The sequence below is a fragment of the Ascaphus truei genome, unplaced genomic scaffold (genome assembly GCF_040206685.1).
Source record: "Ascaphus truei isolate aAscTru1 unplaced genomic scaffold, aAscTru1.hap1 HAP1_SCAFFOLD_673, whole genome shotgun sequence".
NCBI classification, from domain to species: Eukaryota; Metazoa; Chordata; class Amphibia; order Anura; family Ascaphidae; genus Ascaphus; species Ascaphus truei.
In genome coordinates this window covers 1-21,680 of record NW_027457006.1, presented here as the reverse complement: position 1 = coordinate 21,680, position 21,680 = coordinate 1, and the positions used below count along the sequence as shown (strand labels likewise).

Genomic DNA, 21,680 nt, shown 5'->3' with positions numbered 1-21,680 from the left:
GGCACGCAGCTATCTGTCATATAGAGGCGGGACACTGAGCGGTCTCTCTCACCTGTATATAGAGGCGGGACACTGAGCGGTCTCTCTCGCCTGTATATACAGGCGGGACACTGAGCGATCTCTCTCACCTGTATATAGAGGCGGGACACTGAGCGGTCTCTCTCACCTGTATATAGAGGCGGGACACTGAGCGGTCTCTCTCACCTGTATATAGAGGCGGGACACTGAGCGATCTCTCTCACCTGTATATAGAGGCGGGACACTGAGCGGTCTCTCTCACCTGTATATAGAGGCGGGACACTGAGCGGTCTCTCTCACCTGTATATAGAGGCGGGACACTGAGCGGTCTCTCTCACCTGTATATAGAGGCGGGACACTGAGCGGTCTCTCTCACCTGTATATAGAGGCGGGACACTGAGCGATCTCTCTCTCACCTGTATATAGAGGCGGGACACTGAGCGATCTCTCTCTCACCTGTATATAGAGGCGGGACACTGAGCGGTCTCTCTCACCTGTATATAGAGGGCGGGACACTGAGCGGTCTCTCTCACCTGTATATAAAGGCGGGACACTGAGCGGTCTCTCTCACCTGTATATAAAGGCGGGACACTGAGTGGTCTCTCTCACCTGTATATAGAGGCGGGACACTGAGCGGTCTCTCTCTCACCTGTATATAAAGGCGGGACACTGAGCGATCTCTCTCACCTGTATATAGAGGCGGGACACTGAGCGGTCTCTCTCACCTGTATATAGAGGCGGGACACTGAGCGGTCTCTCTCACCTGTATATAGAGGCGGTCCACTGAGCGGTCTCTCTCACCTGTATATAAAGGGCGGGACACTGAGCGGTCTCTCTCACCTGTATATAAAGGCGGGACACTGAGTGGTCTCTCTCACCTGTATATAGAGGCGGGACACTGAGCGGTCTCTCTCTCACCTGTATATAAAGGCGGGACACTGAGCGATCTCTCTCACCTGTATATAGAGGCGGGACACTGAGCGGTCTCTCTCACCTGTATATAGAGGCGGGACACTGAGCGGTCTCTCTCACCTGTATATAGAGGCGGGACACTGAGCGGTCTCTCTCACCTGTATATAGAGGCGGGACACTGAGCGGTCTCTCTCACCTGTATATAAAGGCGGGACACTGAGCGATCTCTCTCACCTGTATATAGAGGCGGGACACTGAGCAATCTCTCTCACCTGTATATAGAGGCGGGACACTGAGCGGTCTCTCACCTGTATATAGAGGCGGGACACTGAGCGATCTCTCTCTCACCTGTATATAGAGGGGGACACTGAGCGGTCTCTCTCACCTGTATATAGAGGCGGGACACTGATCGGTCTCTCTCACCTGTATATAAAGGGCGGGACACTGAGCGGTCTCTCTCACCTGTATATAAAGGCGGGACACTGAGCGGTTTCTCTCACCTGTATATAGAGGCGGGGCACTGAGCGGTCTCTCTCTCACCTGTATATAAAGGCGGGACACTGAGCGATCTCTCTCACCTGTATATAGAGGCGGGACACTGAGCGGTCTCTCTCACCTGTATATAGAGGCGGGACACTGAGCGGTCTCTCTCACCTGTATATAGAGGCGGGACACTGAGCGATCTCTCTCACCTGTATATAGAGGCGGGACACTGAGCGATCTCTCTCACCTGTATATAGAGGCGGGACACTGAGCGGTCTCTCTCACCTGTATATAGAGGCGGGACACTGAGTGGTCTCTCTCACCTGTATATAGAGGCGGGACACTGAGCGGTCTCTCTCTCACCTGTATATAAAGGCGGGACACTGAGCGATCTCTCTCACCTGTGTATAGAGGCGGGACACTGAGCGGTCTCTCTCACCTGTATATAGAGGCGGGACACTGAGCGGTCTCTCTCACCTGTATATAGAGGCGGGACACTGAGCGGTCTCTCTCACCTGTATATAGAGGCGGGACACTGAGCGGTCTCTCTCACCTGTATATAAAGGCGGGACACTGAGCGATCTCTCTCACCTGTATATAGAGGCGGGACACTGAGCGGTCTCTCTCACCTGTATATAGAGGCGGGACACTGAGCGGTCTCTCTCACCTGTATATAGAGGCGGGACACTGAGCGGTCTCTCTCACCTATATATAGAGGCGGGACACTGAGCGATCTCTCTCACCTGTATATAGAGGCGGGACACTGAGCGGTCTCTCTCACCTGTATATAGAGGCGGGACACTGAGCGATCTCTCTCACCTGTATATAGAGGCGGGACACTGAGCGGTCTCTCTCACCTGTATATAGAGGCGGGACACTGAGCGGTCTCTCTCACCTGTATATAGAGGCGGGACACTGAGCGATCTCTCTCACCTGTATATAGAGGCGGGACACTGAGCGGTCTCTCTCACCTGTATATAGAGGCGGGACACTGAGCGATCTCTCTCACCTGTATATAGAGGCGGGACACTGAGCGATCTCTCTCACCTGTATATAGAGGCGGGACACTGAGCGGTCTCTCTCACCTGTATATATAGGCGGGACACTGAGCGGTCTCTCTCACCTGTATATAGAGGCGGGACACTGAGCGGTCTCTCTCACCTGTATATAGAGGCGGGACACTGAGCGATCTCTCTCACCTGTATATAGAGGCGGGACACTGAGCGATCTCTCTCACCTGTATATAGAGGCGGGACACTGAGCGGTCTCTCTCACCTGTATATAGAGGCGGGACACTGAGCGGTCTCTCTCACCTGTATATAGAGGCGGGACACTGAGCGGTCTCTCTCACCTGTATATAAAGGCGGGACACTGAGCGATCTCTCTCACCTGTATATAGAGGCGGGACACTGAGCAATCTCTCTCACCTGTATATAGAGGCGGGACACTGAGCGGTCTCTCACCTGTATATAGAGGCGGGACACTGAGCGATCTCTCTCTCACCTGTATATAGAGGGGGACACTGAGCGGTCTCTCTCACCTGTATATAGAGGCGGGACACTGATCGGTCTCTCTCACCTGTATATAAAGGGCGGGACACTGAGCGGTCTCTCTCACCTGTATATAAAGGCGGGACACTGAGCGGTTTCTCTCACCTGTATATAGAGGCGGGGCACTGAGCGGTCTCTCTCTCACCTGTATATAAAGGCGGGACACTGAGCGATCTCTCTCACCTGTATATAGAGGCGGGACACTGAGCGGTCTCTCTCACCTGTATATAGAGGCGGGACACTGAGCGGTCTCTCTCACCTGTATATAGAGGCGGGACACTGAGCGATCTCTCTCACCTGTATATAGAGGCGGGACACTGAGCGGTCTCTCTCACCTGTATATAAAGGCGGGACACTGAGCGATCTCTCTCACCTGTATATAGAGGCGGGACACTGAGCGGTCTCTCTCACCTGTATATAAAGGCGGGACACTGAGCGATCTCTCTCACCTGTGTATAGAGGCGGGACACTGAGCGGTCTCTCTCACCTGTATATAGAGGCGGGACACTGAGCGGTCTCTCTCACCTGTATATAGAGGCGGGACACTGAGCGGTCTCTCTCACCTGTATATAGAGGCGGGACACTGAGCGGTCTCTCTCACCTGTATATAGAGGCGGGACACTGAGCGATCTCTCTCACCTGTATATAGAGGCGGGACACTGAGCGGTCTCTCTCACCTGTATATAGAGGCGGGACACTGAGCGGTCTCTCTCACCTGTATATAGAGGCGGGACACTGAGCGGTCTCTCTCACCTATATATAGAGGCGGGACACTGAGCGATCTCTCTCACCTGTATATAGAGGCGGGACACTGAGCGATCTCTCTCACCTGTATATAGAGGCGGGACACTGAGCGGTCTCTCTCACCTGTATATATAGGCGGGACACTGAGCGGTCTCTCTCACCTGTATATAGAGGCGGGACACTGAGCGGTCTCTCTCACCTGTATATAGAGGCGGGACACTGAGCGATCTCTCTCACCTGTATATAGAGGCGGGACACTGAGCGATCTCTCTCACCTGTATATAGAGGCGGGACACTGAGCGGTCTCTCTCACCTGTATATAGAGGCGGGACACTGAGCGGTCTCTCTCACCTGTATATAGAGGCGGGACACTGAGCGGTCTCTCTCACCTGTATATAGAGGCGGGACACTGAGCGGTCTCTCTCACCTGTATATAGAGGCGGGACACTGAGCGGTCTCTCTCACCTGTATATAGAGGCGGGACACTGAGCGATCTCTCTCTCACCTGTATATAGAGGCGGGACACTGAGCGGTCTCTCTCACCTGTATATAGAGGCGGGACACTGAGCGGTCTCTCTCACCTGTATATAGAGGCGGGACACTGAGCGGTCTCTCTCACCTGTATATAGAGGCGGGACACTGAGCGGTCTCTCTCACCTGTATATAGAGGCGGGACACTGAGCGGTCTCTCTCACCTGTATATAGAGGCGGGACACTGAGCGATCTCTCTCACCTGTATATAGAGGCGGGACACTGAGCGGTCTCTCTCACCTGTATATAGAGGCGGGACACTGAGCGATCTCTCTCACCTGTATATAGAGGCGGGACACTGAGCGGTCTCTCTCACCTGTATATAGAGGCGGGACACTGAGCGGTCTCTCTCACCTGTATATAGAGGCGGGACACTGAGCGGTCTCTCTCACCTGTATATAAAGGCGGGACACTGAGCGATCTCTCTCACCTGTATATAGAGGCGGGACACTGAGCGGTCTCTCTCACCTGTATATAGAGGCGGGACACTGAGCGGTCTCTCTCACCTGTATATAGAGGCGGGACACTGAGCGGTCTCTCTCACCTGTATATAGAGGCGGGACACTGAGCGGTCTCTCTCACCTGTATATAGAGGCGGGACACTGAGCGGTCTCTCTCACCTGTATATAGAGGCGGGACACTGAGCGGTCTCTCTCACCTGTATATAGAGGCGGGACACTGAGCGGTCTCTCTCACCTGTATATAGAGGGGGACACTGAGCGGTCTCTCTCACCTGTATATAGAGGCGGGACACTGAGCGGTCTCTCTCACCTGTATATAAAGGCGGGACACTGAGCGGTCTCTCTCACCTGTATATAGTGGCGGGACACTGAGCGGTCTCTCTCACCTGTATATAGAGGCGGGACACTGAGCGGTCTCTCTCACCTGTATATAGAGGCGGGACACTGAGCGGTCTCTCTCACCTGTATATAGAGGCGGGACACTGAGCGGTCTCTCTCACCTGTATATAGAGGCGGGACACTGAGCGGTCTCTCTCACCTGTATATAGTGGCGGGACACTGAGCGGTCTCTCTCACCTGTATATAGAGGCGGGACACTGAGCGATCTCTCTCACCTGTATATAGAGGCGGGACACTGAGCGGTCTCTCTCACCTGTATATAGAGGCGGGACACTGAGCGGTCTCTCTCACCTGTATATAGAGGCGGGACACTGAGCGATCTCTCTCACCTGTATATAGAGGCGGGACACTGAGCGATCTCTCTCACCTGTATATAGAGGCGGGACACTGAGCGATCTCTCTCTCACCTGTATCTAGAGGCGGGACACTGAGCGGTCTCTCTCACCTGTATATAGAGGCGGGACACTGAGCGGTCTCTCTCCCAGCGCAGGTGTCTCTGCTGTTTGAAGTTTCGGATCTGGCGGTCGCCTCTCCGGCCACGGTGTCCCGCTGCGGGATGGTGTACACAGACCACACCAACCTGGGGTGGGGACCCTACGTCCAGTCGTGGTTAATGAAGAGAGACAAGGTATGAGGGGCCCACACAGCCAAGGCGGATGGAGGGGGAGATGGTTTGCACAGACTACACCTGGGTTGGCGAGAGTGAGAGAGCCGAGAGTGGGGAGGGAGAGTGTGAGAGAGAGAGGGGACGGGGTGGGGGGGAGTGAGAGAGCCAGATCGGGGGAAGGAGTGAGAGAGAGGGGAGGGGTGTGTGAGAGAGAGAGGGGACGGGGTGGGGGGGAGTGAGAGCTGGGGGGGAGAAGGGAGTGAGTAAGAGAACCGGGATGGGGGTGTGTGAGAGAGGGGAGGTGGGTGTGTGAGAGAGGGGAGGGGGGTGTGTGTGTGTGTGTGAGAGAAGGGTGTATGTGTGAGAGAGGGGAGGGGGGTGTGTGAGAGGGGGGGGTGAGAGAGGGGAGGGGGATGTGTGAGAGAGAGGGGTGTGTGTGTGTGTGTGTGAGAGAGGGGTGTGTTTGTGAGAGAGGGGTGTGTGAGAGAGGGGTGTGTGTGTGTGTGTGAGAGAGGGGAGGGGGTGAGTGAGAGAGAGGGGAGGGTGTGTGTGTGTGTGTGTGTGTGTGTGTGTGTGTGTGTGTGTGTGTGTGTGTGTGTGTGTGTGTGTGTGTGAGAGCCGGGACGGGGGAATGAGACTAACGTGGCGTGGTGTGCAGGGGGAAGCGGAGACCCTGCAGCGGATGAGAGAGAGGGGGGTGTATGTGTGAGAGAGGGGTGTGTGTGTGTGTGTGTGTGAGAGAGGGGGGTGTGTGTGTGTGTGTGTGTGTGTGAGAGAGGGGGGTGTGTGTGTGTGTGAGAGCCGGGACGGGGAATGAGACTAACGTGGCGCGGTGTGCAGGGGGAAGCGGAGACCCTGCAGCGGATGTGTGTGTGAGAGGGGGGTGTGTGTGTGTGTGTGAGAGAGGGGTGTGTGTGTGAGAGAGGGGTGTGTGTGTGTGTGTGTGTGTGTGAGAGAGGGTGTGTGTGTGTGTGTGTGAGAGAGGGGTGTGTGTGTGAGAGAGGGGTGTGTGTGTGAGAGAGGGGTGTGTGTGTGTGTGTGTGTGTGTGTGTGTGTGTGTGTGTGTGTGTGTGTGTGTGTGTGTGTGAGAGAGGGGTGTGTGTGTGTGTGTGAGAGGGGGTGTGTGTGTGTGAGAGCCGGGACGGGGAATGAGACTAACGTGGCGCGGTGTGCAGGGGGAAGCGGAGACACTGCAGCGGATGTGTGTGTGAGAGGGGGGTGTGTGTGTGTGTGAGAGAGGGGTGTGTGTGAGAGAGGGGTGTGTGTGTGTGTGTGTGTGTGAGAGAGGGGTGTGTGTGTGTGAGAGAGCCAGGACAGGGGGAATGAGACTAACGTGGCGCGGTGTGCAGGGAGAAGCGGAGACCTTGCAGCGGATGTGTGTGTGAGAGGGGTGTGTGTGTGTGTGTGTGTGTGTGTGTGAGAGAGGGGTGTGTGTGTGTGTGTGAGAGGGTGTGTGTGTGTGTGTCTGAGAGAGCCGGGACGGGGAATGAGACTAACGTGGCGCGGTGTGCAGGGCGAAGCGGAGACCCTGCAGCGGATGTGTGTGTGTGTGTGTGAGAGAGAGGGGGTGTGTGTGTGAGAGGGGTGTGTGTGTGTGTGTGTGTGTGTGTGTGAGAGGGGGGTGTGTGTGTGAGAGAGGGGTGTGTGTGTGTGTGTGTGTGTGTGTGTGTGTGTGTGTGTGTGTGTGTGTGTGTGTGTGTGTGTGTGAGAGCCGGGACGGGGAATGAGACTAACGTGGCGCGGTGTGCAGGGGGAAGCGGAGACCCTGCAGCGGATGAGAGAGAGGGGTGTGTGTGTGTGTGTATGTGTGAGAGAGGGGTGTGTGTGTGTGTGAGAGAGGGGTGTGTGTGTGTGAGAGGGGGTGTGTGTGTGTGTGTGTGTGTGTGAGAGCCGGGACGGGGAATGAGACTAACGTGGCGCGGTGTGCAGGGAGAAGCGGAGACCCTGCAGCGGATGTGTGTGTGAGAGGGGTGTGTGTGTGTGTGTGTGAGAGGGGGTGTGTGTGTGTGTGAGAGAGGGGGTGTGTGTGTGAGAGAGGGGGTGTGTGTGTGAGAGAGCCGGGACGGGGGAATGATACTAACGTGACGCGGTGTGCAGGGAGAAGCGGAGACCCTGCAGCGGATGAGAGAGAGGGGGGGGGGGGGGGTGTGTGTGTGTGTGTGTGTGTGTGTGTGTGTGTGTGTGTGTGTGTGTGTGTGTGTGTGTGTGTGTGTGTGTGTGTGTGTGTGTGTGTGTGTGTGTGTGTGTGTGTGAGAGAGCCGGGACGGGGGAATGAGACTAACGTGGCGCGGTGTGCAGGGGGAAGCGGAGACCCTGCAGCGGATGTTTGATAAGTACGTGGAGCACACGCTGGATTTCAGGAGACAGCATTGTAAGGAGCTGGTCCCCCAGGCTGAGACCAGCACCGTCATCTCTCTGTGTAACCTGTACCAGGCCCTCGCTACGCCCGACAACGGGGTGAGACTGGCACGCAGTGACACCCATACTCTGTGTCACCGTGTCACTGTGTCACTGTGCGTCCGTTTCCCCGTGTGACTGTGTCACTGTCTTGTGTCACCGTTTCCCTGTGTCACTGTGCGTCCGTTTCCCCGTGTCACTGTCTTGTGTCACCGTTTCCCTGTGTCACTGTGCGTCCGTTTCCCAGTGTCACTGTGTCACTGTCTTGTGTCACCGTGTCAGCATTTCTGTCACTGTGCCTCGGTTTCACCGTGTCCCCTTGTCACCGTGTCCCCGTTTCACTGTCCGCATTTCCCTGTGTCACTGTGTCCCCTTGTCACCGTGTCCCAATTTCACTGTCCGCATTTCCCTGTGTCACTGTGTCCCCTTGTCACTGTGTCCCTGTTTCACTGTGCGCATTTCCCTGTCTCACCGTGTCACCATTTCCCCTTGTCATCTTGTCCCCTTGTCACCGTGTCCCCTTGTCACCTTGTCACCGTGTCCCCTTGTCACCGTGTCCCCTTGTCACCGTGTCCCCTTGTCACCGTGTCCCCTTGTCACCGTGTCCCCTTGTCACCGTGTCCCCTTGTCACCGTGTCCCCTTGTCCCCTTGTCACCGTGTCCCCTTGTCACCGTGTCCCCGTTTCCCTGTGTTACTGTGTCCCCTTGTCACTGTGTCCCTGTTTCACTGTCCGCATTTCCCCTTGTCACCGTGTCCCCTTGTCACCGTGTCCCCGTTTCACTGTCCGCATTTCCCTGTGTCACCGTGTCACCATTTTCCCTTGTCACCGTGTCCCCTTGTCACCGTGTCCCCTTGTCACCGTGTCCCCGTTTCACTGTCCGCATTTCCCTGTGTCACTGTGTCCCCTTGTCACTGTGTCCCTGTTTCACTGTCTGCATTTCCCTGTGTCACTGTGTCACCATTCCCCTTGTCACCGTGTCCCCTTGTCACGTGTCCCCTTGTCACCGTGTCCCCTTGTCACCGTGTCCCCTTGTCACCGTGTCCCCTTGTCACCGTGTCCCCTTGTCACCGTGTCCCCTTGTCACCGTGTCCCCTTGTCACCGTGTCCCCTTGTCACCGTGTCCCCTTGTCACCGTGTCCCCTTGTCACCGTGTCCCCGTTTCACGGTCCGCATTTCCCTGTGTCACTGTGTCCCCTTGTCACTGTGTCCCTGTTTCACTGTCTGCATTTCCCTGTGTCACTGTGTCACCATTCCCCTTGTCACCGTGTCCCCTTGTCACGTGTCCCCTTGTCACCGTGTCCCTTTGTCACCGTGCCCCCTTGTCACCGTGTCCCCTTGTCACCGTGTCCCCTTGTCACCGTGTCCCCTTGTCACCGTGTCCCCTTGTCACCGTGTCACCGTGTCCCCTTGTCCCCTTGTCACCGTGTCACCGTGTCACCGTGTCCCCTTGTCACCTTGTCACCGTGTCCCCTTGTCCCCTTGTCACCGTGTCCCCTTGTCACCGTGTCCCTGTGGCAGGTGAACCCAGCGGACAGTGAGAATTACAGCCGGATGGGGGAGTTGTGGTTTGTTTTCTGCCTGATCTGGTCCGTGTGTGCGACGGTGGATGAGGACGGGAGGAGGAAGATCGATAACTACCTGAGAGAGCGGGAGGGCAGCTTCCCTAACAAGGTGAGGAGGGGGAGGGCAGCTTCCCTAACAAGGTGAGGAGGGGGAGAGCTTCCCTAACAAGGTGAGGAGGGGGGGGGGGCAGCTTCCCTAACAAGGTGAGGAGGGGGAGGGCAGCTTCCCTAACAAGGTGAGGAGGGGGAGGGCAGCTTCCCTAACAAGGTGAGGAGGGGGAGGGCAGCTTCCCTAACAAGGTGAGGAGGGGGAGGGCAGCTTCCCTAACAAGGTGAGGAGGGGGAGGGCAGCTTCCCTTACAAGGTGAGGAGGGGGAGGGCAGCTTCCCTAACAAGGTGAGGAGGGGGAGGGCAGCTTCCCTAACAAGGTGAGGAGGGGGAGGGCAGCTTCCCTAACAAGGTGAGGAGGGGGAGGGCAGCTTCCCTAACAAGGTGAGGAGGGGGAGAGCAGAGCTTCCCTAACAAGGTGAGGAGGGGGAGGGCAGCTTCCCTAACAAGGTGAGGAGGGGGAGGGCAGCTTCCCTAACAAGGTGAGGAGGGGGAGGGCAGCTTCCCTAACAAGGTGAGGAGGGGGAGGGCAGCTTCCCTAACAAGGTGAGGAGGGGGAGGGCAGCTTCCCTAACAAGGTGAGGAGGGGGAGGGCAGCTTCCCTAACAAGGTGAGGAGGGGGAGGGCAGCTTCCCTAACAAGGTGAGGAGGGGGAGGGCAGCTTCCCTAACAAGGTGAGGAGGGGGGGGGGCAGCTTCCCTAACAAGGTGAGGAGGGGGAGGGCAGCTTCCCTAACAAGGTGAGGAGGGGGGGGGCAGCTTCCCTAACAAGGTGAGGAGGGGGAGGGCAGCTTCCCTAACAAGGTGAGGAGGGGGAGAGCTTCCCTAACAAGGTGAGGAGGGGGAGGGCAGCTTCCCTAACAAGGTGAGGAGGGGGGGGGGCAGCTTCCCTAACAAGGTGAGGAGGGGGAGGGCAGCTTCCCTAACAAGGTGAGGAGGGGGAGGGCAGCTTCCCTAACAAGGTGAGGAGAGGGAGGGCAGCTTCCCTAACAAGGTGAGGAGGGGGAGGGCAGCTTCCCTAACAAGGTGAGGAGGGGGAGGGCAGCTTCCCTAACAAGGTGAGGAGGGAGAGGGCAGCTTCCCTAACAAGGTGAGGAGGGGGAGGGCAGCTTCCCTAACAAGGTGAGGAGGGGGGAGAGCTTCCCTAACAAGGTGAGGAGGGGGAGGGCAGCTTCCCTAACAAGGTGAGGAGGGGGAGGGCAGCTTCCCTAACAAGGTGAGGAGGGGGGGGCAGCTTCCCTAACAAGGTGAGGAGGGGGAGGGCAGCTTCCCTAACAAGGTGAGGAGGGAGAGGGCAGCTTCCCTAACAAGGTGAGGAGGGGGAGGGCAGCTTCCCTAACAAGGTGAGGAGGGGGGGGCAGCTTCCCTAACAAGGTGAGGAGGGGGAGGGCAGCTTCCCTAACAAGGTGAGGAGGGAGAGGGCAGCTTCCCTAACAAGGTGAGGAGGGGGAGGGCAGCTTCCCTAACAAGGTGAGGAGGGGGGGGCAGCTTCCCTAACAAGGTGAGGAGGGGGAGGGCAGCTTCCCTAACAAGGTGAGGAGGGAGAGGGCAGCTTCCCTAACAAGGTGAGGAGGGGGAGGGCACCTTCCCTAACAAGGTGAGGAGGGGGGAGAGCTTCCCTAACAAGGTGAGGAGGGGGAGAGCTTCCCTAACAAGGTGAGGAGGGGGAGGGCAGCTTCCCTAACAAGGTGAGGAGGGGGAGAGCAGCTTCCCTAACAAGGTGAGGAGGGGGGAGAGCTTCCCTAACAAGGTGAGGAGGGGGAGGGCAGCTTCCCTAACAAGGTGAGGAGGGGGGGGGGGGCAGCTTCCCTAACAAGGTGAGGAGGGGGAGGGCAGCTTCCCTAACAAGGTGAGGAGGGGGGAGAGCTTCCCTAACAAGGTGAGGAGGGGGAGAGCAGCTTCCCTAACAAGGTGAGGAGGGGGGGGGGGCAGCTTCCCTAACAAGATGAGGAGGGGGGGGGCAGCTTCCCTAACAAGGTGAGGAGGGGGAGGGCAGCTTCCCTAACAAGGTGAGGAGGGGGGGGGCAGCTTCCCTAACAAGATGAGGAGGGGGGGGGGCAGCTTCCCTAACAAGGTGAGGAGGGGGAGAGCTTCCCTAACAAGGTGTGGAGGGGGGAGAGCTTCCCTAACAAGGTGAGGAGGGAGGAGAACTTCCCTAACAAGGTGAGGAGGGGGAGGGCAGCTTCCCTAACAAGGTGAGGAGGGAGAACTTCCCTAACAAGGTGTGGAGGGGGGAGAGCTTCCCTAACAAGGTGAGGAGGGGGGAGAGCTTCCCTAACAAGGTGTGGAGGGGGGAGAGCTTCCCTAACAAGGTGAGGAGGGGGGGGGGCAGCTTCCCTAACAAGGTGAGGAGGGGGAGAGACTTCCCTAACAAGGTGAGGAGGGGGGGGGAGAGCTTCCCTAACAAGGTGAGGAGGGAGGAGAACTTCCCTAACAAGGTGAGGAGGGGGAGGAGAGCTTCCCTAACAAGGTGAGGAGGGGGGGGGGGCAGCTTCCCTAACAAGGTGAGGAGGGGGAGGGCAGCTTCCCTAACAAGGTGAGGAGGGGGGGGGGGGCAGCTTCCCTAACAAGGTGAGGAGGGGGAGAACTTCCCTAACAAGGTGAGGAGGGGGGGGGGGCAGCTTCCCTAACAAGATGAGGAGGGGGAGGGCAACTTCCCTAACAAGGTGAGGAGGGAGAGGGCAGCTTCCCTAACAAGGTGAGGAGGGGGGAGGGCAGCTTCCCTAACAAGGTGAGGAGGGGGAGAACTTCCCTAACAAGGTGAGGAGGGGGAGAACTTCCCTAACAAGGTGAGGAGGGGGGAGAGCTTCCCTAACAAGGTGAGGAGGGGGAGGAGAGCTTCCCTAACAAGGTGAGGAGGGGGGAGGGCAGCTTCCCTAACAAGGTGAGGAGGGGGAGGAGAGCTTCCCTAACAAGGTGAGGGGGGGGGGGGCAGCTTCCCTAACAAGGTGAGGAGGGGGAGAGCTTCCCTAACAAGGTGAGGAGGGGGAGGGCAGCTTCCCTAACAAGGTGAGGAGGGGGAGGGCAGCTTCCCTAACAAGGTGAGGAGGGGGGAGAGCTTCCCTAACAAGGTGAGGAGGGGGAGGGCAGCTTCCCTAACAAGGTGAGGAGGGGGGAGAGCTTCCCTAACAAGGTGAGGAGGGGGGGGGGGCAGCTTCCCTAACAAGGTGAGGAGGGGGGAGAGCTTCCCTAACAAGGTGAGGAGGGGGGGGGGGGCAGCTTCCCTAACAAGATGAGGAGGGGGGAGAGCTTCCCTAACAAGGTGAGGAGGGGGGAGAGCTTCCCTAACAAGGTGAGGAGGGGGGAGAGCTTCCCTAACAAGGTGAGGAGGGGGAGAACTTCCCTAACAAGGTGAGGAGGGGGAGAGCTTCCCTAACAAGGTGAGGAGGGGGAGGGCAACTTCCCTAACAAGGTGAGGAGGGAGAGGGCAGCTTCCCTAACAAGATGAGGAGGGGGAGGGCAACTTCCCTAACAAGGTGAGGAGGGGGAGGGCAGCTTCCCTAACAAGGTGAGGAGGGGGGAGAGCTTCCCTAACAAGGTGAGGAGGGGGAGGAGAGCTTCCCTAACAAGGTGAGGAGGGGGAGGGCAGCTTCCCTAACAAGGTGAGGAGGGAGAGGGCAGCTTCCCTAACAAGGTGAGGAGGGGGAGGGCAGCTTCCCTAACAAGGTGAGGAGGGGGGAGAGCTTCCCTAACAAGGTGAGGAGGGGGAGGGCAGCTTCCCTAACAAGGTGAGGAGGGGGAGGGCAGCTTCCCTAACAAGGTGAGGAGGGGGGAGAGCTTCCCTAACAAGGTGAGGAGGGGGAGGGCAGCTTCCCTAACAAGGTGAGGAGGGGGAGGGCAGCTTCCCTAACAAGGTGAGGAGGGGGGAGAGCTTCCCTAACAAGGTGAGGAGGGGGAGGGCAGCTTCCCTAACAAGGTGAGGAGGGAGAGGGCAGCTTCCCTAACAAGGTGAGGAGGGGGGAGAGCTTCCCTAACAAGGTGAGGAGGGGGGGGGGGGGCAGCTTCCCTAACAAGGTGAGGAGGGGGAGGGCAGCTTCCCTAACAAGGTGAGGAGGGGGAGGGCAGCTTCCCTAACAAGATGAGGAGGGGGGAGAGCTTCCCTAACAAGGTGAGGAGGGGGAGAGCAGCTTCCCTAACAGGGTGAGGAGGGGGAGAGCTTCCCTAACAAGGTGAGGAGGGAGAGGGCAGCTTCCCTAACAAGGTGAGGAGGGGGAGGGCAGCTTCCCTAACAAGGTGAGGAGGGGGGGGGCAGCTTCCCTAACAAGGTGAGGAGGGGGGAGAGCTTCCCTAACAAGGTGAGGAGGGGGGGGCAGCTTCCCTAACAAGGTGAGGAGGGAGAGGGCAGCTTCCCTAACAAGGTGAGGAGGGGGGAGAGCTTCCCTAACAAGGTGAGGAGGGGGGGGCAGCTTCCCTAACAAGGTGAGGAGGGGGAGGGCAGCTTCCCTAACAAGGTGAGGAGGGGGAGGGCAGCTTCCCTAACAAGGTGAGGAGGGGGAGGGCAGCTTCCCTAACAAGGTGAGGAGGGGGAGGGCAGCTTCCCTAACAAGGTGAGGAGGGGGGGGGGCAGCTTCCCTAACAAGGTGAGGAGGGGGGAGAGCTTCCCTAACAAGGTGAGGAGGGGGAGGGCAGCTTCCCTAACAAGGTGAGGAGGGGGAGGGCAGCTTCCCTAACAAGGTGAGGAGGGGGAGGGCAGCTTCCCTAACAAGGTGAGGAGGGGGAGGGCAGCTTCCCTAACAAGGTGAGGAGGGGGGGGGCAGCTTCCCTAACAAGGTGAGGAGGGGGAGGGCAGCTTCCCTAACAAGGTGAGGAGGGGGAGAGCAGCTTCCCTAACAAGGTGAGGAGGGGGAGAGCTTCCCTAACAAGGTGAGGAGGGGGGAGAGCTTCCCTAACAAGGTGAGGAGGGGGAGGGCAGCTTCCCTAACAAGGTGAGGAGGGGGAGGGCAGCTTCCCTAACAAGGTGAGGAGGGGGAGGGCAGCTTCCCTAACAAGGTGAGGAGGGGGGGCAGCTTCCCTAACAAGGTGAGGAGGGGAGAGAGCTTCCCTAACAAGGTGAGGAGGGGGAGAGCTTCCCTAACAAGGTGAGGAGGGGGAGGGCAGCTTCCCTAACAAGGTGAGATGGGGGGGGCAGCTTCCCTAACAAGGTGAGGAGGGGAGAGAGCTTCCCTAACAAGGTGAGGAGGGGGAGAGCTTCCCTAACAAGGTGAGGAGGGGGGGGAGGCAGCTTCCCTAACAAGGCGAGGAGGGGGGAGAGCTTCCCTAACAAGGTGAGGAGGGGGAGGAGAGCTTCCCTAACAAGGTGAGGAGGGGGAGGGCAGCTTCCCTAACAAGGTGAGGAGGAGGAGAGCTTCCCTAACAAGGTGAGGAGGGGGGGGGGCAGCTTCCCTAACAAGGTGAGGAGGGAGAGGGCAGCTTCCCTAACAAGGTGAGGAGGGGGAGGGCAGCTTCCCTAACAAGGTGAGGAGGGGGAGGGCAGCTTCCCTAACAAGGTGAGGAGGGGGGGGGCAGCTTCCCTAACAAGGTGAGGAGGGGGAGGAAGCATCCCTAACAAGGTGAGGAGGGGGAGGGCAGCTTCCCTAACAAGGTGAGGAGGGGGAGAGCAGGTTCCCTAACAAGGTGAGGAGGGGGAGAGAGCTTCCCTAACAGGGTGAGGAGGGGGAGAGCTTCCCTAACAAGGTGAGGAGGGGGAGAGCTTCCCTAACAAGGTGAGGAGGGGGGGGCAGCTTCCCTAACAAGGTGAGGAGGGGGGGGCAGCTTCCCTAACAAGGTGAGGAGGGGGAGGGCAGCTTCCCAAACAAGGTGATGAGGGGGAGAGAGCTTCCCAAACAAGGTGATGAGGGGGGTAGGAAGGGTGGGTGGGGGGGAGGAAGTGTGGGTGGAGGTGAAAAGGGGGGGGTGGAGGGGTGGGGATAGAGGGGTTTAGGGGGTGTAGGGGGGAGAGAGGGGTGGAGGTGAGGGTGGGGAGGAAGGGTGGGTGGTGGTGAGATGAGGGAGGGGTGGAGGTGAGATGAGGGAGGGGTGGAGTGAAGGTGAGAGTAGGGGGGTGGGTGAAGGTGAGAGTAGGTGGGTGGGTGAAGGTGAGAGTGGGTGGGTGAAGGTGAGGTGGGTGGGTGAAGGTGAGAGTAGGGGGGATGGAGGTGTGCGTGGGGGGGGGGAGGGTGCATGGGTGGAGGTGAGGGTGGGGGGGATGGAGATGTGCGTGGGGGGGAGGGTGCATGGGTGGGGGGGAGGTTAGATGTGGGGGGAGGGTCGGAAGTGAGGCCGGGAGGGGTGTAGGTGGGGGGATGAAGCCATCACAGTGAGCGAGTGAGGGGGATGAAAGTGAGATGAGTGGTGGATGTGAGATGAGGGAGGGAGGGGTGGAGGTGAGGGCAGGGGGGATGGAGGGTGGAGGTAAGGGTGGGGGGGGATGGGGAGGTGGAGGCAGGGGGGATGAGGGGGTGGAGGTGAGGGCGGGGGAGATGGGGGGTGGGGGTAATGGAGGTGAGGGCGGGAGGGGTGGATGTGAGATGAGGGGGGGATGGAGGGGTGTAGGTGAGGACTGGGGGTGTAGGTGAGGGTGGGGGAGATGGGGGGTGGAGGTGAGGGCGGGGGAGATGGAGAGGTGGAGGTGAGGGCGGGTGGGTTGAGGTGAGATGAGGGGGGATAGAGGGGTGGAGGTGAGGTGAGGGGGTGGAGGTGAGGGGGTGGAGGTGAGGGCGGGAGAGATGGGGGGGTGGAGGTGAGGGCTGGGGGTGGAGGTGAGGGGGGGTGAGGGGGGGGTGAGGGGGTGGAGGTGAGGGGGGTGGAGGTGAGGGGGGGGTGAGGGGGGGTGAGGGGGTGGAGGTGAGGGGGGGTGAGGGGGTGGAGGTGAGGGCGGGGGAGATGGGGGGGTGGAGGTGAGGGCGGGTGGTGGAGGTGAGATGAGGGGGGATAGAGGGGTGGAGGTGAGGTGAGGGGGTGGTGGTGAGGGGGTGGAGGTGAGGGCGGGAGAGATGGGGGGGTGGAGGTGAGGGCGGGGGGTGGAGGTGAGGGGGGGGTGAGGGGGGGTGAGGGGGTGGAGGTGAGGGGGGGTGAGGGGGTGGAGGTGAGGGCGGGGGAGATGGGGGGGGTGGAGGTGAGGGCGGGTGGTGGAGGTGAGATGAGGGGGGGATAGAGGGGTGGAGGTGAGGACGGGGGGGTGAGGGCGGGGGAGGTGGAGGTGAGGGCGGGGGTAATGGAGGGGTGTAGGTGAGGGCAGGTGGGTTAAGGTGAGATGAGGGGGGGATAGAGGGGTGGAGGTGAGGACGGGGGGGGGTGAGGGCGGGGGAGGTGGAGGTGAGGGCGGGGTTAATGGAGGGGTGGAGGTATGGGGGGATAGATAGGGGGTTAGGGCGGGGGAGATGGGGGGGTGGAGGTGAGGGCGGGGGAGATGAAGGGGTGTAGGTGAGGGCGGGGGGTGGAGGTGAGATGAGGGGGGGATGGAGGGGTGTAGGTGAGGGCGGGGGGTGGAGGTGAGATGAGGGGGGGTGGAGGTGAGGGCGGGGGGTGGAGGTGAGATGAGGGGTGGATGGAGGTGTGTAGGTGAGGGCGGGGGTAATGGAGGGGTGGAGGTGAGGGCGGGGGTGGAGGTGAGATGAGGCGGGGATAGAGGGGTGTAGGTGAGGGTGGGGGTGGAGGTGAGATGAGGGGGGATAGAGGGGTGTAGGTGAGGGTGGGGGGGATGGAGGGGTGTAGGTGAGGGCGGGGGTGGAGGTGAGATGAGGGGGGGATAGAGGGGTGTCGGTGAGGGTGGGGGTGGAGGTGAGATGAGGGGGGGATAGAGGGATGTAGGTGAGGGCGGGGGGGTGTAGGTGAGGGCAGGGGGGTGTAGGTGAGGGCGGGGGTGGAGCTGAGATGAGGGGGGGATAGAGGGGTGTCGGTGAGGGTGGGGGTGGAGGTGAGATGAGGGGGGGGATAGAGGGATGTAGGTGAGGGCGGGGGGGTGTAGGTGAGGGCAGGGGGGTGTAGGTGAGGGCGGGGGTGGAGGTGAGATGAGGGGGGGATAGAGGGGTGTAGGTGATGGCGGGGGGTGGAGGTGAGATGAGGGGGGGATAGAGGGGTGGGGGTGAGATGAGGGGGGGTTGGAGGGGTGTAGGTGAGGGCGGGGGGTGGAGGTGAGATGAGGGGGGGATGGAGGGGTGTAGGTGATGGCGGGGGGTGGAGGTGAGATGAGGGGGGGATAGAGGGGTGGGGGTGAGATGAGGGGGGGTTGGAGGGGTGTAGGTGAGGGCGGGGGTGGAGGTGAGATGAGGGGGTAATGGAGGGGTGTAGGTGAGGGCGGGGGTAATGGAGGGGTGGAGCTGAGGGCGGGGGGTGGAGGTGAGATGAGGGGGGGATGGAGGGGTGTAGGTGAGGGCGGGGGTGGAGGTCAGGTGTGTGGGGGATGGAGGGGTGGAGGTGAGGGCGGGGGGGTGGAGGTGAGATGAGGGGGGGGATGGAGGGGTGTAGGTGAGGGCGGGGGGTGGAGGTGAGATGAGGGGGGATGGAGGGGTGTAGGTGATGGCGGGGGGTGGAGGTGAGATGAGGGGGGGATAGAGGGGTGGGGGTGAGATGAGGGGGGGTTGGAGGGGTGTAGGTGAGGGCGGGGGTGGAGGTGAGATGAGGGGGTAATGGAGGGGTGTAGGTGAGGGCGGGGGTAATGGAGGGGTGGAGCTGAGGGCGGGGGGTGGAGGTGAGATGAGGGGGGGATGGAGGGGTGTAGGTGAGGGCGGGGGTGGAGGTCAGGTGTGTGGGGGATGGAGGGGTGGAGGTGAGGGCGGGGGGGTGGAGGTGAGATGAGGGGGGGATGGAGGGGTGTAGGTGAGGGCGGGGGGTGGAGGTGAGATGAGGGGGTGATGGAGCGGTGTAGGTGAGGGCGGGGGGTGGAGGTGAGATGAGGGGGGGATGGAGGGGTGTAGGTGAGGGCGTGGGGGTGGAGGTGAGATGAGGGAGGGGTGGAGGTGAGGGCGGGGGGTGGGAGGTGAGACGAGGGGGGGATGGAGGGGTGAAGGCGGGGGGGGAGGGGGGGATGGAGGGGTGGAGGTGAAGGCGGGGGGTGGAGGTGAGATGAGGGGGGGATGGAGGGGTGTAGGTGAGGGCGGGGGTGGAGGTGAGATGAGGGTGGGGTGGAGGTGAGGGCGGGGGTGGAGGTGAGATGAGGGGGAGATGGAGGGGTGTAGGTGAGGGCGGGGGGTGGAGGTGAGATGAGGGGGTGATGGAGCGGTGTAGGTGACGGCGGGGGGTGGAGGTGAGATGAGGGGGATGGAGGGGTGTAGGTGAGGGCGTGGGGGTGGAGGTGAGATGAGGGTGGGATGGAGGGGTGGAGATGAGGGCGGGGGGTGGAGGTGAGATGAGGGGGGGATGGAGGGGTGGAGGTGAGGGCGGGGGGTGTAGGTGAGGGCGGTGGTGGAGGTGAGATGAGGGGGGGATAGAGGGGTGTAGGTGAGGGTGGGGGTGAGATGAGGGGGGATAGAGGGGTGTAGGTGAGGGTGGGGGTGAGATGAGGGGGGGATGGAGGGGTGTAGGTGAGGGCGGGGGGTGAAGGTGAGATGAGGGGGGGATGGAGGGTTGGAGGTGAGGGCGGGGGGTGGAGGTGAGGGCGGTGGTGGAGGTGAGATGAGGGGGGGATAGAGGGGTGTAGGTGAGGGTGGGGGTAAGATGAGGGGGGGATGGAGGGGTGTAGGTGAGGGTGGGGGGTGAAGGTGAGATGAGGGGGGGATGGAGGGTTGGAGGTGAGGGCGGGGGGTGTAGGTGAGGGCGGTGGTGGAGGTGAGATGAGGGGGGGATAGAGGGGTGGAGGTGAGGGCAGGGGGTGGAGGTGAGATGAGGGGGGGATAGAGGGGTGTAGGTGAGGGCGGGGGGTGGAGGTGAGATGAGGGGGGGATGGAGGGGTGGAGGTGAGGGCGGGGGGTGTAGGTGAGGGCGGTGGTGGGGGGGATGGAGGGGTGTAGGTGAGGGCGGGGGGTGGAGGTGAGGGCGGTGGTGGGGGTGAGATGAGGGGGGGATGGAGGGGTGTAGGTGAGGGCGGGGGGTGGAGGTGAGATGAGGGGGGATAGAGGGGTGGGGGTGAGATGAGGGGAGGATGGAGGGGTGTAGGTGAGGGGGGAGTGCAGGTGAGATGAGGGGGTAATGGAGGGGTGTAGGTGAGGGCCGGGGGGGTGTAGGTGAGGGCGGGGGGGATGGAGGGGTGTAGGTGAGGGCGGGGGGTGGAGGTGAGGGCGGTGGTGGAGGTGAGATGAGGGGGGGATAGAGGGGTGTAGTTGAGGGCGGGGGGTGGAGGTGAGATGAGGGGGGGATGGAGGGGTGGAGGTAAGGGCGGGGGGTGTAGGTGAGGGCGGTGGTGAGATGAGGGGGGGATGGAGGGGTGTAGGTGAGGGCGGGGCGTGGAGGTGAGATGAGGGGGGGATGGAGGGGTGTAGGTGAGGGCGGGGGGTGGAGGTGAGATGAGGGGGGATAGAGGGGTGGGGGTGAGATGAGGGGGGGATGGAGGGGTGTAGGTGAGGGTGGGGGGTGCAGGTGAGATGAGGGGGTAATGGAGGGGTGTAGGTGAGGGCCGGGGGGTGTAGGTGAGGGCGGGGGTAATGGAGGGGTGGAGCTGAGGGCGGGGGGTGGAGTTGAGATGAGGGGGAGATGGAGGGGTGTAGGTGAGAGCGGGGGGCGGAGGTGAGATGAGGGGGGGATGGAGGGGTGTAGGTGAGGGCGGGGGGTGGAGGTGAGGTGTGTGGGGGATGGAGGGGTGTAGGTGAGGGCGGGGGGTGGAGGTGAGGGCGGGGGGGTGGAGGTGAGATGAGGGGGGAATGGAGGGGTGGAGGTGGGGGCGGGGGTGGAGGTGAGATGAGGGGGGGATAGAGGGGTGGAGGTGAGGGCAGGGGATGGAGGTGAGATGAGGGGGGGATGAAGGGGTGTAGGTGAGGGCGGGGGGTGGAGGTGAGATGAGGGGGGGATGGAGGGGTGTAGGTGAGGGCGGGGGGTGGAGGTAAGGTGTGTGGGGGATGGAGGGGTGTAGGTGAGGGCGGGGGGTGGAGGTGAGATGAGGGGGAGATGGAGGGGTGTAGGTGAGGGCGGGGAGTGGAGGTGAGATGAGGGGGAGATGGAGGGGTGTAGGTGAGGGCGGGGGGTGGAGGTGAGATGAGGGGGGGATGGAGGGGTGTAGGTGAGGGTGGGGGATGGAGGTGAGATGAGGGGGTGATGGAGGGGTGTAGGTGAGGGCGGGGGGTGGAGGTGAGATGAGGGGGTGATGGAGGGGTGTAGGTGAGGGCGGGGGGTGGAGGTGAGATGAGGGGGGTATGGAGGGGTGGAGGTGAGAGCGGGGGGTGGAGGTGAGATGAGGGGGGGATGGAGGGGTGGAGGTGGAGGTGGGGGCGGGGGTGGAGGTGAGATGAGGGGGGGATAGAGGGGTGGAGGTGAGGGCAGGGGGTGGGAGGTGAGATGAGGGGGGGATGAAGGGGTGTAGGTGAGGGCGGGGGTGGAGGTGAGATGAGGGGGGGATGGAGGGGTGTAGGTGAGGGCGGGGGGTGGAGGTGAGATGAGGGTGGGATGGAGGGGTGGAGGTGGGGGCGGGGTGGAGGTGAGATGAGGGGGAGATGGAGGGGTGTAGGTGAGGGCGGGGGGTGGAGGTGAGATGAGGGGGGGATGGAGGGGTGGAGGTGAGGGCGGGGGGTGGAGGTGAGATGAGGGGGGGATGGAGGGGTGTAGGTGAGGGCGGGGGGTGGAGGTGAGATGAGGGGGGGATGGAGGGGTGTAGGTGAGGGCGGGGGGTGGAGGTGAGATGAGGGGGGGATGGAGGGGTGTAGGTGAGGGCGGGGGGTGGAGGTGAGATGAGGGTGGGATGGAGGGGTGGAAGCCCTCACAGTGAGTGAGTGAGATCTCCGCGTTCTCTCCCCAGGACACAGTCTATGAATATTATGTGGACTCCAAAACTAAGCAGTGGAC

General features: G+C 61.0%; 1 protein-coding gene across 1 annotated transcript in view; it reads left to right on the top strand.

Annotated features, from left to right (window-relative positions):
- The window catches only part of DNAH2 (dynein axonemal heavy chain 2), a gene marked incomplete at its 3' end in the record, with an annotated part of 158,236 nt that extends 136,562 nt beyond the window's left edge, over positions 1-21,674 (top strand). Inside the window, exons 45-48 of the mRNA XM_075584607.1 lie at positions 5,589-5,726; positions 8,004-8,162; positions 9,623-9,775; positions 21,634-21,674. Coding sequence (XP_075440722.1) covers positions 5,589-5,726; positions 8,004-8,162; positions 9,623-9,775; positions 21,634-21,674 — 491 coding nt within the window. The remainder of the gene's footprint in view (positions 1-5,588; positions 5,727-8,003; positions 8,163-9,622; positions 9,776-21,633) is intronic.
- Positions 21,675-21,680: the final 6 nt, after the last annotated feature.